Source organism: Ambystoma mexicanum, chromosome 6q (assembly GCF_040938575.1).
Source record: "Ambystoma mexicanum isolate Mex_15411 chromosome 6q, UKY_AmexF1_1, whole genome shotgun sequence".
NCBI classification, from domain to species: domain Eukaryota; kingdom Metazoa; phylum Chordata; class Amphibia; order Caudata; family Ambystomatidae; genus Ambystoma; species Ambystoma mexicanum.
This window is the reverse complement of record NC_090937.1, coordinates 1583495658-1583509130: the sequence shown is the minus strand read 5'-3', so window position 1 is coordinate 1583509130 and position 13473 is coordinate 1583495658. Positions and strand designations below refer to the sequence as shown.

Sequence of the window (13473 nt, the reverse complement as noted above, 5' to 3'; positions counted from 1 at the left end):
TATGAAATTCAATGAAAGAACTTTGTCAAAGGAACGTTATGGTTAAGTTGCACTAATAAAAACCTATGAAATTCAATTTCATAAGGGACGTTATGGTTACAAGTAAAACAGAAAAACCCCAGAAATTCGCCAGTTATGGTAAGCTAAGCACCCATAACTCGCGCCACCATCGTGCACTGCTAAGACTAACACCCAGGACATCAAAGATGACATCACAAATGTCGTTGATGACATCACAAGTGAAATAACTTTGGATGGAAAGTCCCTACAAGGAGTTGTGTTTATATTGTTGGTAACAAGATGTCAGGGGTGATCGGGAGACCTATCATGTACTACTTAATCTATTAAAGAATGTACCTATCTAAAATCATTGTATTGGAGTGGTGTTGTAAATACAGAAACCTAATCATATATAAACATAGGCAATGACTGCAGCATGCACCATAGAAGTACACAATTTATAATCTTGTAATTTTGGATAGTACAATAATGAATGCTCCCTTATCAGAGTTTTGAGTAATGTTAAACAAGTAATAACTAGCTAACAATTCAAGACTTACAACACTTGTGCTGGTACAAACAATACATATGAAGAACCACAATGCATATAAATCAGAGGCACATACAGGGAAACTAAACTAAGGAAGAAAGAAACTGCATCAACAGAAAATATTAATGACATTAAACTTTATCTTCATGTATGCAAATGAATTGTGTGTTTGAGGCCTGCTCATTTCCCTATGTATGTGCACCATGGCCTAAGACCAAACCCTAAGGAAAATACTTAAAGAACATATGACAAGGTTAACGTCTAGGTATATAGCACCTTTTTCAATTTTAATATTCTGTCTGTCAGTGAACAAAACCACCTGGCCTATATATGGCAGTGAACAAAAACAAGTGGCCCAGATATGTCATGTCATCAGTGATGTCATCAATGACATTTATGATGTCATCTTTGATGTCCTGGGTGTTAGTCTTAGCAGTGCACGGTGGTGGTGCAAGTTATGGTTGCTTAGCTCACCATAACTGGCGAATTTCTGGGGTTTTTCGGTTTTCCTTGTAACCATAACATCCCTTTAACAAAGGTTTTTCATTGAATTTCATAGGTTTTTATTAGTGCAACTTAACCATAACGTCCATTTAACAAAGTTTTTTCTTTGAATATATATATATGTGTCCTCATGTTATACTGGTCCTATGTCTGAATCCCGCTGGTTGAGGGATGCATCCACAAAAGGCCTCTTGTTTAGGCCAGGAAATGGCCATTTTGCTGTGTTTTATTCCCCAAACTCTTTGGAGTGCTCCCCACCCTTCCCCTACCTCCACCTTCTCCACCACTGGCAGGATTCTGTTTTCATCGGGGTGTTTTACTTCCAAAGCCCTCTTTGGTTCTCCTGCCCCCCACATATAATAGGCACATATGGATACAAACATTCATGCACACACTCTTGTCTGCTCTCTGTGCTGATGACTTTCCTCTTCTGGGCTCCTGAGGAAGGCCCTGTCAACCCCTGAGTGCGCATGTGCGCAGGGCGGGGCTAGGTCTCAGCGGTGCATGGTCTCCAGTATGAAGTCTTCTGTGCCCCGCGCTCAATAGAACACGGGCAACAGGCTGTATTCAGTTGTCCTTTATCATATGCAGAAATACACATATAGGCTTCCTCTTGGTGATGGAACACACCAGGGTATTGTTTACTAGCAACGAAACCCATAAGACTCATAAATAGTTTTTACCCATATTTTGCACATGGTCCAACACTTCTGGTGTCTGAACCAAGCACATACCATTTTCTAAAAGGGCAAGTGGAAATGGAGCATTAAGTCCAGCTGCCCATACTAAATCACTTCTGGGGCTGATGCCCACGGTGGACTCGAGGGTGGGTGGAGATGTTGGGAGGCCTGTCAGCGGCTGGTGTTCCAAGATCCTGTGCCAACCCTAGCGGTGCCTAGGATTTAGCATTCTTCATTCTCTCCAGTTTGCATGACATGATGGTTAAAACCCCCTTCAGTTGGTAAGTTTCCTCTCGCAACCACCTTGTTAGGCCTGCATTTAATGCTGCCAGGTGGTCTACAGCCCCGCAGAGAGCCTGGTCCCGGTTCCTTGCCTTCAAAATTCAACTTTTGCACGGCCAGTGCAACTTATTGCACGGGCAGTGCCCTGGATGTCCATGTCCTGCAACGCCATGACTGGTTATCTTCCCAGGCCCCCCCCCATACCTTGCTTTCCCGGCAGTGAATGGCCATGTGGTGTTGGTCTGCAGTGGATGCAGTGTCTGTAGGGCAATGCCACCTGGCGTGCCTGAGTTATCTGGGCGGTCATCTGGGCAATGGTTTGTCTCCTGTTACCGTCATCACCTAATGTTGCAGCTTCAGTTAGGAGGTAGAGTGCGGGCTTGTGGCAGGTGTAGGCACGATGAGGGGCAGGGGAGTTGCTAGGTCTGGAAAAGACCCGGGGCTAAGCTGATGTCGGAACTGTTGGGACTGGGGGCTAGCTAGTCTTTTGGCTGTAGCTCCTGAGATTCTATCCGGGGCTACAACCAAAAGATCAGGGGCTATAGCCCCCTTAACCCCCCCTAGCAACGCCCCTGATGAGGGGACCTGATACCTTCCATACCGCTCGCATCAACCCGGGTGGTTTCGAGATACCAGGGTCAGCTATAATTAGATGTGAGGAAATGGTAATTTTGGGCTATTTAGCCCTGTAGAATTTGGACAGATTCATTTACACAACATGCACATTTGTGTGACTTATTAAACAAGTATAAATGTTCAATGATGTAATTCACCCACAGATTATCAGGGCTTTGTGCCTTTCCCCCAAAAAAGCACATCCGCTGCGCTATTTTTACATTGTAGCATTTTTGAGACTATGGAATGTTTAATGCAGGCATTCAGGTCGAACAAACACACTCTTAGCACTTAAATAAAATCGCGTTTTTTTTAATTTCTTTTCTTATATCCAGAGTTCCCTCTCCATATTTCAATGTGAAAGCTGCCTTGGCAGGGTTCAAAATTGCCAGGAGCAAGGAGCTATTTAGTTCCTGGTTATATCCAAGGGGAGCCTGGTTAGCTGCAAACTCGCAGCTAACAGGAGCTACTGACTCCTGTGATATGTGGAGCCATACAAGCCACCCAGCTCTGCAATATTAATGGTGAATGTTTGCGAATGTATATGAAGGGGACTTAAGAACACACCTAAGGGACATTTAGATCCTATTGGAGAATATAACACTGGCAAAATGGTAAGAGTTTGTATCTGGCACAAAGTTAGATTTGCCGCACCCTATGTACTAATTCCTGGTTACCCAGAGATAGCTCATGCATATCCGGTTATGCTTGATACCCAGGAGCTGCTTTTTGCTACTGGTCACCAATGTCAATTTCGATCCTTGCTTGGTATTATAGGTCCTTAGTTATTAAAAGCCTGCCATCCATTAATGTCCTCTGAATCTAGAATTTCTGGAAATCTATTCTGTATGATATTCAGGCTATAGATAAACATACTGGTTTCCAGAGGAAACTGAAGACCACACCGTTTGCTCATTGTGCCTTGAATTGTGGTATGGATAATCAAAATGAGTGTAAGTGTATTTTATTGGGGATCTCTAGTGCCAAGAGACTATTTGCAAAAATGGAGCACTCCACCAATCACATCAAGCATACATCTCTCCAACGGGTTTGACACATTTCACTGCCTGGTCCTGGGAACTGACGAGGGAGGGACCAGTGCAACACCGAGCTAGCAGATGTTGGGCCATAGGGTGGTATGATTGCGTGGTCACCCCTCTTGGTCCCCGTCACAGGACAGGAAACCATCACAGTTCTGCATTTCAAGCCGGTCCTGCAGACCTTGACTTTCCACAGAAGACTAGCCTGTTGGGGCAGGAGTGCCATGCTTCCCTTGACCTTCTCAAGAAGAGCTTACATGAGACCAAGTGGAGAATGGTACAGAGGACTAAGAGCCAGGGTCACCAGGAGGCTGGTGAGAGAGGAGCCCAGGAGAGTCAGCAAGACAGAACAGGGCTAGAGGTGGCACTGACGGAGAGGAGGGGTGCTCTACCTAGAGGTGGCCAGAGGAGAAAATAGATGGCGATGTAAAGGGACCAAAGGAACACTAAGATCATCAAGGCATTGTAGATAGAGGTGAAGGAAAGTGAGACCAACATGCTATAGAACATAACATCCGACATAGGTGGCAACAATCAGAAAGTGGTGCTTGTAAGATCAGGAGGAGAGTGTGGCAGTACTAAGGAGGAAGAGGTGGAGGTATGACGCCCAGGGCAGGAAAGATCAGTAACCTCTTGTCTATATAGGCGGTTCTATGTTCCGTCATTGCCAGGTTTTACTTCGATTAATTTTTTTACTGAAAACAATTCAACGAAAAAACGCATCAAATTTCTTTAAAAAAATATATTTTGGTGTCCCCCCTCAGCTCCCACCACTGTTATTTAATTCATATCCCCCTAAACCTTTATATAGCCTTACCCACCACCCTATATTTTTCAATTCGTTTTTTCATTGAAAATGTTTTGGCAAAAAACGAAATGAAAAAAAAACCTGCCGATGAAACAACATTGTACCATATAGGCAGGTTTCCGGTGGGCCAGGACTACCCTAGGCAGGACGGGAATGTTGGAGAATTTTCAAGGTCGAGCCTGGAAGTTTATTATAGGAGTAAACGCCCAACTGTTCTCAGTCACTATGTGTCATGGTGCACTAATCTTTTGTCCAGGTGACTACAAGGAATTGTGCTTGGATGGGTAATGTACATCCCCAATTTTCACCAAAACCAGTTGCTACAAAACAATTCTTGTCTAAGTGCGCCTAAGTGTATTTGTTGCTTCTTCTCCTTCCAGCAAGTGCCAATGTTTGCAACGTGGTCCTGATGAGACACAGTGAACTGGAAGAAGGCATTGATGTCCTCGATTGTGACGGAAAGGTTGTTGGATCCTCAAGAATTGCTGCAAAACATGTATGTACCTTTCATTTTTTGGCATTCTTCCCATTCGCTGATTTCAAGCACAAAATTGGTATGTTTGTGGTTATTCTAGCTCTTGAATTGGTATTGTGTTTGTTTTCTATTACATGTTCTTTGTTCATATTTCCTTGGAGGCTTTCTGTTTCTTATTACATCTAAGAATTCGCTCTTCTATTTTCTAATTTCCAAACAGTATGGAGTAACTGGCTGAATGATATATTTTCTGGCTTCTTAGTTTTGCATTTACCTCTTGATTTGATCTTTTTAGAATGTAAGAATAGTTCTTTGTGTATGTTGTAAACCAGGCCTTTTTCTGTGGCACTGTTATAATTTCTGTATATGCTATCGGTGCTTAAAACAGAATTTGTTGTCTGGAAATGTGCTGTAGCCTCTAGCCATGGGCATTCTTTTCGCACAGACTATTGATTCTGATAACAGCAATGTATGGCCAATGTGCAGTATCCACGGACTTTCTGAATGTGTAGATCGCACTGTGTTGCATCCTTCTGCCCGATGCTTAGTAGGACATTGCATCTTCTCACATGGATACCGAATATTCCACCTAGTTCTCCCACCACGCATAGCGTGCATGTGCTCCAACTCTAGTGTGTACCACCAAACCCTGTGACTTCCCGCTAACGTCAGGCTCTTTCATCCTCATTCTGGTTATTCACTGCATGCAAAGGAGGAAGGATCCCGGGTGCCTGTACCGTTTACCACTGCATGCAGTGAATCGGGAATGGTCTCTGATGTGCCTGAATGCTTAGGTTGGCGTCCAGCTATAGCAGCCACGATGATAAACACAGAAGCCATTATTGATTTCCATGAACTGCGCCTACTTTTTCCTCACACAACAAAAGTGGGCACAGTCTGCAGAAATCGATCCAGCCAGTTTGTGGGAATCTGAAAAGTGAACGGTTCTCGCAAAAAAGCTCCCGCTAATGCGGGGCATCGTATGCCACCTCATTATAATAGAGCGGACACAGTAGCTTGCTTGCTTTTCTCCCCCATCTGTACCCAATATAATGAGGGTTGTGGCGGATCAGAAGGAGAACACAGACCATTGGACAACATGTTTCAGAATGGTTTAAAAAATAAGAATGATAAGACCTAACTTTCCCTATCACTGTGGGTGTCCCTACCGATTTTACTTACTAAGGTGCTTGTCAGTCAGTCGTGGAAGTCCAAATTAGAATTCACCTGTCCACAACTACCCTAGCTGACCTTACCCGTGTGTACACTTAGATTCAGAGAATGACTCCCTTCTCCATAGGACAGTTCTTCTATCAGTCTATAGATCTTTGATCAGTTTCTGTAATTCTTCAATGAAGCTTGTGAATATACTTCTTTCTTTAAGGCTTTCCTTTATGGGTGTCTGTTATGATTGAAGGATTCAGGCTTACCACGTTGAACAGGTAAGTAACGGGTTCGTTGAGTAATCCTGTGAGGCAACCCCCAGCCAGGGAGCTAACCACCATCTGACATCAAGAACTTCCACCAGCTTGTAACATTCTCATTCCACCACGCAACCCCATCTTGGATAAACATAGCAACAGTAACTATGAATGTAAAGACCATTAGAACAACTATGTTCAGTAACAATGATGCCACAGCAATTGCTAAAACTATGTACAGTGTGGTCAGCCAGGCCGCAGACTTATGAAGAAGGTACACCTAATAGTTAATAATTCAACACACTTAGATCTTTCTGACCATGTGCCTGTTGCACTGTTTGCCCGCTTTCCCAGGGTGGTATTATCACTGGTTTCCCACTCTTCTTGTTCAGCTTTTCCATAGTTTGCTTGTTTGTTTTTACCACAATTTAAGTTTACTTTAGACTCTTTTGCCTTCTCCCAGGAAATTTCAATCAATGGATCTTCTATCTATTCAGGTTTCCAATAGTTTTCTCTTTCATGTTATCACACTATAACTCGCTTTGTTTCAAGATTAACTTCCTTTCATGACTAACACTTACACGAGTTGGCTGTGCGGTATTATGATACCCCCATCGAGGCCACCCGCGACTCCCGTACACCTGTTTACCACCTTCTTTGAAGGGGAATATCTTCCGCAGTCAGGTTCCTCAGAATCCTTCTTGCTTGGATTCGGCTGCCAGTGCCTTTCCTTCATCGATGTCTGCTTTCTCGCGACTTCTTCTCCCGGCCTGGTCCCTCTTCTCTACTCGGGTCTCTGGTGCTCAGATATGGGACCAGATACCCGGTGGCTTTGCGCTCTTGATGGTCTCTGCAAAGTTTGCTAGACCAGCAGACAACCACAGGTCCTCCGCCGTGTTCTCACCACCACCTAGATTCTTGCCTGTCTGGATTCTTGTGCTACGGCTACCCCGTAGCACTGGCGTTCCTCTCTTTGCAGTTGTGAGAGTTCGGAACGCACAGGCTCTCTGGACCCTCCTTCCTGCAGGTGTTGTGCAGCTCGGTACCTCCCTGGGCCAACGTCTACGTTCCTTTCTCTCTGTGGGTCGTCAAGGCTTGCGTTAATCAACATACTTGTCTTAGTAGATTGGTTATTATTATTTAAATCGACATATTTATTTTTAGCAAAATAATGGCATCCCTGCAGATTTTCTTCGTCCCAGTCTGGATGTGAAAAGGTTTCTGACATTTGAGAGCGTCCCATGTAGGCCATCAGGTGCACAGGTTTACAGAGTTCCTCACGGGAACAGGAATCCTTGTCCCCAAGGGGGGAGTCTCTCCCAGGGAGGTCCCTCTTGCCTCGACCCTAGGGAGGGTATTGCAGAGCGGGCTCTCCTCCCTAGCCCCACGGGTGGAGGCATAGGGGTGGGCTCCCCCTTGGGAAGAAGGGACGAATTCCTGCGATTCATCTCAGGGTGCAAATATGAATTCATTAATCACAACATGAAAAAGGCCAAAGTAATTAGTTTGAAACCACATCATCTGAATATAATGAAACTAGTCATCTTCTATTCCATCTCCCCCAATCTTTGCTCAGAATGCTCAAAGCTATGTTTCACTCTGCTGGTTGTCTAACTGTAGACACCAGAAACGTCTATCAGTTATCTGTAATTGTTTTTCACTTCTTTAAGTGACTTTAAAGAATGTACTCTTTTGTCACTTATAAGAAAATGCCTTTTAGGCACAGTATCAAAAATAGTATATGCTTCTGAGAGACAACCCTCATCCTGCATAGTGCATCGTTTAAGCTGGGAATCCCCATAATCGTGTTAAAAGACACTATACATTTTATTGGGAGAAAAATTCAAACCTTCGCTCAGAGCCTTTGGGAGTATTGGTTGAGAGGCTGATGGCTGCATCTATCACAGTACTAACAACACTCAACTTTCTCCCATAGTGTTTTAAAACCTTTTGAATTTTAGGTGCCATCTCATTCTTTCAATATTAATTGTACAAAAAATCGCGTATTGACATGTGACCCCATTAGATGGTGAAACCCAGGTGGGGTTACAAATGACCGACAAGCATGCAAATAATCTCCAGTAAAACCCAAGAGATGGATTGTTTTCTTATACATGTGTATTGTGGATCCCCTGAGAGCCTGGCTTCATTCGGCTATACAGAAGGTGGGCGGGAGGTTTTACTGCGGTCAGCCCTACTCCCACAATTCTTCACCTTTTCTATTTGGAACAGCTTGCATATGTTTCATGCAGATAGATTTAGGCGTACATCCCTGAGGTTTGGACCTGCACTCTCGTATGTCGGCTTTTCAGTCTCCCCTCTGCAGCCCTTCAAATCTGTCTTTAATTCGAGAGACATGTTAAGCACTTGTGCACACACATTGACCGCTTTAGTCAATCCTTCACACGTAAACTGCTTCTCTTCAGGCTTGTATTTCATTCCAAATTCTGTATTTGTTGTTTTTGTGCTTGAATTGAAACTATGCTGCTTGGACTTGAAGTTGTCAATTTCTGTCTTCACTTGTAGCTAATCTGGAAGGCACCTCCTTACTTCCACCAACTCCAAGCAGGGTTTTGAGCTGCTCATTTTACTGAGGGTGTGCTTCGTCCTGTCGCCAATGTTGTTCTTCTCGTTATATGAAGCAATTTCCCCTTTTTTATTCTTCTTGATCCGTCTGCCGCCTTTGATACGATGCAGCACAATAGTCTTCATGATGTTCTTCTCTCAGAATATCCGGCACTCTTCGGTCCAGGTGGTTTATCTTTGCAACCGGTTATAAGCTGCATCAGGGGCGAGGAATGTCTACTTCTTCTCTTCAACTGTACTTTTGGTCTGTCCTTGGTCCTCTTCTTTTTTCTTTCTGTTGCTTTTGTTTTTTCTGGTAATTTCTGTGCCAAAGATTCTCAGTTCTTTTGTTGGTTCCATTCCTTTTCTGGTTCTCTAGATTCAGCTATTTCACATTGTGTGCTGTTACATTCTGGATGCTTTCTTCGTCGTAACACTACTAAAACTGAGATTATATTCTGTCCTGCTCTTTTTCCCTACACTTGCTGTCTCCATTCATTTCTTTCCATCCTGAATACCTCTCTGCTTCTTTATTTTATTTTATTTTATTGTTTAAAGCACAGACCTAGCTCGAGAGCAGTGGAGCGCTGTACAGAGTGTGGGTAGCATGCATTTGGGCTGGCATCTTTTAACAGTAGCGCAGTACGGTGAGCTCTGTGCGTCGATATGCACGTCCACTGGAATTAGTCCTTGGTAAGGTTTTGTTGAAAGAGCTTTGTTTTGAGGGATTTATGAAATTCGAGAATTGTTGGTGCATTCCGCGCTGACACCGGGATCGAGTTCCAGAGGGTGAGTGCATGACAAGAGAAGGATTGTTTGTGGATCCTCTCATTGCGGACAAGTTGTGATTCAAGCTGGTTGGCTGATTTGCTACACGGTGAGCGTGTGCCACCACATTTGTGGAGCTTAGCCACCAGGTACGCTGCAGTGCTACCCTTGACCACTATATAGATGGTACATGCAGTCTTGAACAGTATCCTGGCTTATAGTGCACACCAATGTTGTGCGCGTAGGATAGGGGCCATTTGGTCATATTTCTGTGCTCCCATAATGAGACATGCTGCAGCGTGGTGTGCTACTTTTAGGGGAGCCAAGTGAGCAGCTGAGAGCCCTGTCAGAAGAGCATTTCCACCATCCAAGTGCACAACCACAAGGGTCTGCACTACAGTCCTGATGTCCTGCGGCAGGATTAAGAGTTTGATTCTTCTAATGGTCGAAATTCTGAGCCATGCTATTTGGCCCTTCTTGGCTATGTGTTTCTGGAAGTACTAACTGCTGTTGGTGGTAAAGCCTAAGAATTCTGCTGCGTCTGAGAGTTGTGGATTAAATCCTTTTAGGCGCATATCATGGAGCCATTGTTGGCCACCCGTATTCATGATGTGGAGAGCATCATCCACCACCTGGATTGTGGCTGTCTGGATGGTACACTTTCAGCAGAACCCTGACTGATTGTCATTTAGGAGTAGGAGTTTTTCAATACTGGCAAGTAATTGTGTTGCAATTACTTTTTCCAAAATTTTGCCAATATGCAGGAGGTTCGTAATGGGCCTATAGTTCACCAGGTCGTCTGGATCTAGGGTTGTTTTTTTCAAAAGAAGTTATATGAGACCAGTCTTGAGGGTGTCCAGGAATGATCCTTCTGTGAGAGAGGCATTAGTGATGCTGAGGTGGGCATTGAACGCCGGGCCTGGCAATTCTTTAATGATGGAGGCCAGAATTATCTCATCAGAGTAAGAAGTAGGTTAGAGGGAGGCAATCATTTTTAGGAGATCTGGGGCAAAGAGAGGAGAGAATTCAGTCCAGAGAGACAGTGTGTGTGCAGTGGTGCTGGGGCTGCTAATGCTGTGGGAGGTTGATTCGATGGTCTCTCTGCTTGTTTCTGTTATTTCCTGAGTTGCTGGTACCTCGGGGTCAGGTGAGGTTTTGGTTTAGTGCTTTACTACTTAAAGAGGGTTTTGCTCCTGTTAGAGGCTGCTGCAATGGTGGTGGAGTAGTAAGCAGCTTTGGCCTCGGTAATCACAATCCTACAGTTTGCGTGCAGAGATTTGAGGTTGGTAAGGTCTCCCGAGTTTTGGTTTTGCACTACCATTTCTCTAGGGCGTTTGTTGGAGGCTAGCTTGGGAGTGTACCGTGAGGTGGATGGTTTGGTCTTAGCCCAGCTCGATTGTGGGGGATGAGTGTCCACCAGTTTCACAGCAGAGTTGCTGAATAATTACATGAGGCCAGGGGCATTCCCTGTGGTTTGGAAGTCTGCAAAGTTTGCTACTAGCTCATTGACCGGCTGGGTTTTGAATGAGCTACATTGAGTGAGGGGGCGTTTAGCCTGACCTTTGTGAGCCGTAGTCAAGTGGGTGACTGATAATGGGATGGCGGCGTGGTCAGACTAGTGGTCTGACAAGTCAAGTGGGATAGGGTCTGCGCAGGTGAAAAAGGATGATGTGAAAACTAAGTCTAGGGTTTTGCCTTTGTAGTGCATGGGGAGAGCACACTTTGCTTTAAGTTCTGTAAAAGTGGTCAGTGCAAAGAGGTTCCTTCGAGTGTGGTTGTCAACGTGTGACTCAAAGGACCTTATCATCACAGAGGAAGACATCTGAATGTGCTAATTTGGCAGAGGAGTGTAAATTGGAGATGTCTGCAATGAAAGAGTCACTCCTGTGAGGTGGTCTGTAGATGAGGTGGAGTGTGATGGATTCCTAGTGCGATAGAGGGAACCGGGACTCGAGTGATTCAAATAAGCTTGTTCTCGGAGCGGGGATGATGGAGCATGGCTCATCGCTCCTGTGGATGATTGCCACTGCATCTTTTTTCCTTCCTGGACAGTCGGCATGTTGGATGCAGTAGCCTTGGAGTAGTAGAAGGTTGAAAACATGTGGGGAGGATGGGGTAAACCATGTTTCAGTGATGAACAGGGCATCAACGTTGTTCTTCGAGATGAGGTCAGTGATCTCTACAGCATGAGCGACTGCTGAGCGAGCATTGATCAACATGAGAGGGTGTGTGCATGTGGACCATGGGTGTTGGATGGGGCAAGGGCAATATTGATGGGGTTCGCTAGAATAGCTTGCCTGGGCTGCCCATGGCACTTGGCTATTCAAACCCTAATGAGAGTGGGGATGGGGTCTGGTGGGAGGAGACACATGGTGATGTCTTTTGGTGATTAGCAGTAGTAGCGATTAGTTTGGAGGTGAAATGCAGGATTGCCGGTCAGGCCCTTGACCCTATCAGGCCCGAACAGGCAAAAATAGGTGCGGTCCCTGTCTTTGCACATCATTTGCTGAGGACGCCGGTGATGAGGATGCCTAAGGAGGACTGATTAAATAGTTGGTGGGCAGAGCAATTGAGTGGCAGGGCCTGGTCACGTTAGCGACCTACTCAATGCTGTCTGCCTGGAGTTGGCCACAGTCCTTTAGTAGAGGCTTGGAAGGCACAACAAGTGGAGTTGTGCAGAGCAACTGAGTGGCAAGGTCTGGTCACCTGACGAGCAGCCTATTCAGTGCTGTTCTCTTCTGCACGTAACTTAGGTTTCTTGTCATATTTCCAATGTCGCCAGCTAGAGTCCCTATCATGAATAATTAGCCATTTCCTACTTTCTCGACAGTCAGGTTCTTATTGTGACTTCTGTTTTTTTTGTCTCTACTATTGGAGTGCACTTCTTGGTGGGCTGTGCCTTCCTGTCTGTGTTCTTGCTCTTCTTCATTCTGTTTTTAAAGCAGCATTTGCGTAGTCTGTTTTCCCGCCCTTTCTCTTTCCCGTATCGCCTCTCCCTTAGCTGCATCTCAACAGCTTCCTTTACCAGGGAATCCTCAGTTCCATTTTCTCTGTATTATTTTTAGGTGTACTTATGGCCTTGCCTCACCACCCTCTTGGCTCATTTTTCTTTATCTTTTTATGTTCCACCTCAGTCACTTTGCTCTTCTTCATTTCTTCTGACTGATCCTCATCCCCTCCATTGTGCAATCCTATTTCCATTCTGTTGCACTCCAAACTCACATATTATGCATTGCTCTCCCCTTGTCTATACATTCTTCTTCCTGGCTATCTAGTTGTCAACCTCACTTAAAATGAACCCGCTAAGCTCCTCTTGAATTTTTTTTCCCTCATCTTTGATCACCTCATTTTCATTCTTTTGTACATTTTCTGTAATTTTTGTGGCTGTGCTTTGACAAAAGTGGTCAATAAATTCAAATAACTATGCTGTCATTGATCCTGACTCATTGCTACTTCTCTACTTCACAACCCACAAATCAGCAATACCAGAGCTGGCAAAGGGTCAGAAATCACTTGTGATTTGGTGGCTCTGTTTCTGACATGTGAGGGCTCTGCTTATTCGAAATGTGGACACCAGCTCTACTGGTTTTCGAGCCAGGAAAGCAGCCTGCAAACCCAGAATCTGTACACCCTAGTGCACTGAGTGTGGGTTCTTTGTGACACAGAGACGTATTTGCCTTCTTGCTCCCTTTGTAGGTCTCTCTATTTCATAGTTAGGCATCAGTGGGCTGTTTCATATTAGGCCCCTGATTCCACATGTTTTAT

The 13473-nt window shown here is 44.7% G+C and overlaps 1 protein-coding gene across 1 annotated transcript in view; it reads left to right on the top strand.

Moving 5' to 3' along the window:
- The window catches only part of SFXN5 (sideroflexin 5), a 1920751-nt gene that overhangs the window by 1270299 nt on the left and 636979 nt on the right, over positions 1-13473 (top strand). Inside the window, exon 11 of the mRNA XM_069632305.1 lies at positions 4860-4975. Within this exon, the coding sequence (XP_069488406.1) occupies positions 4860-4975 (116 nt within the window). The remainder of the gene's footprint in view (positions 1-4859; positions 4976-13473) is intronic.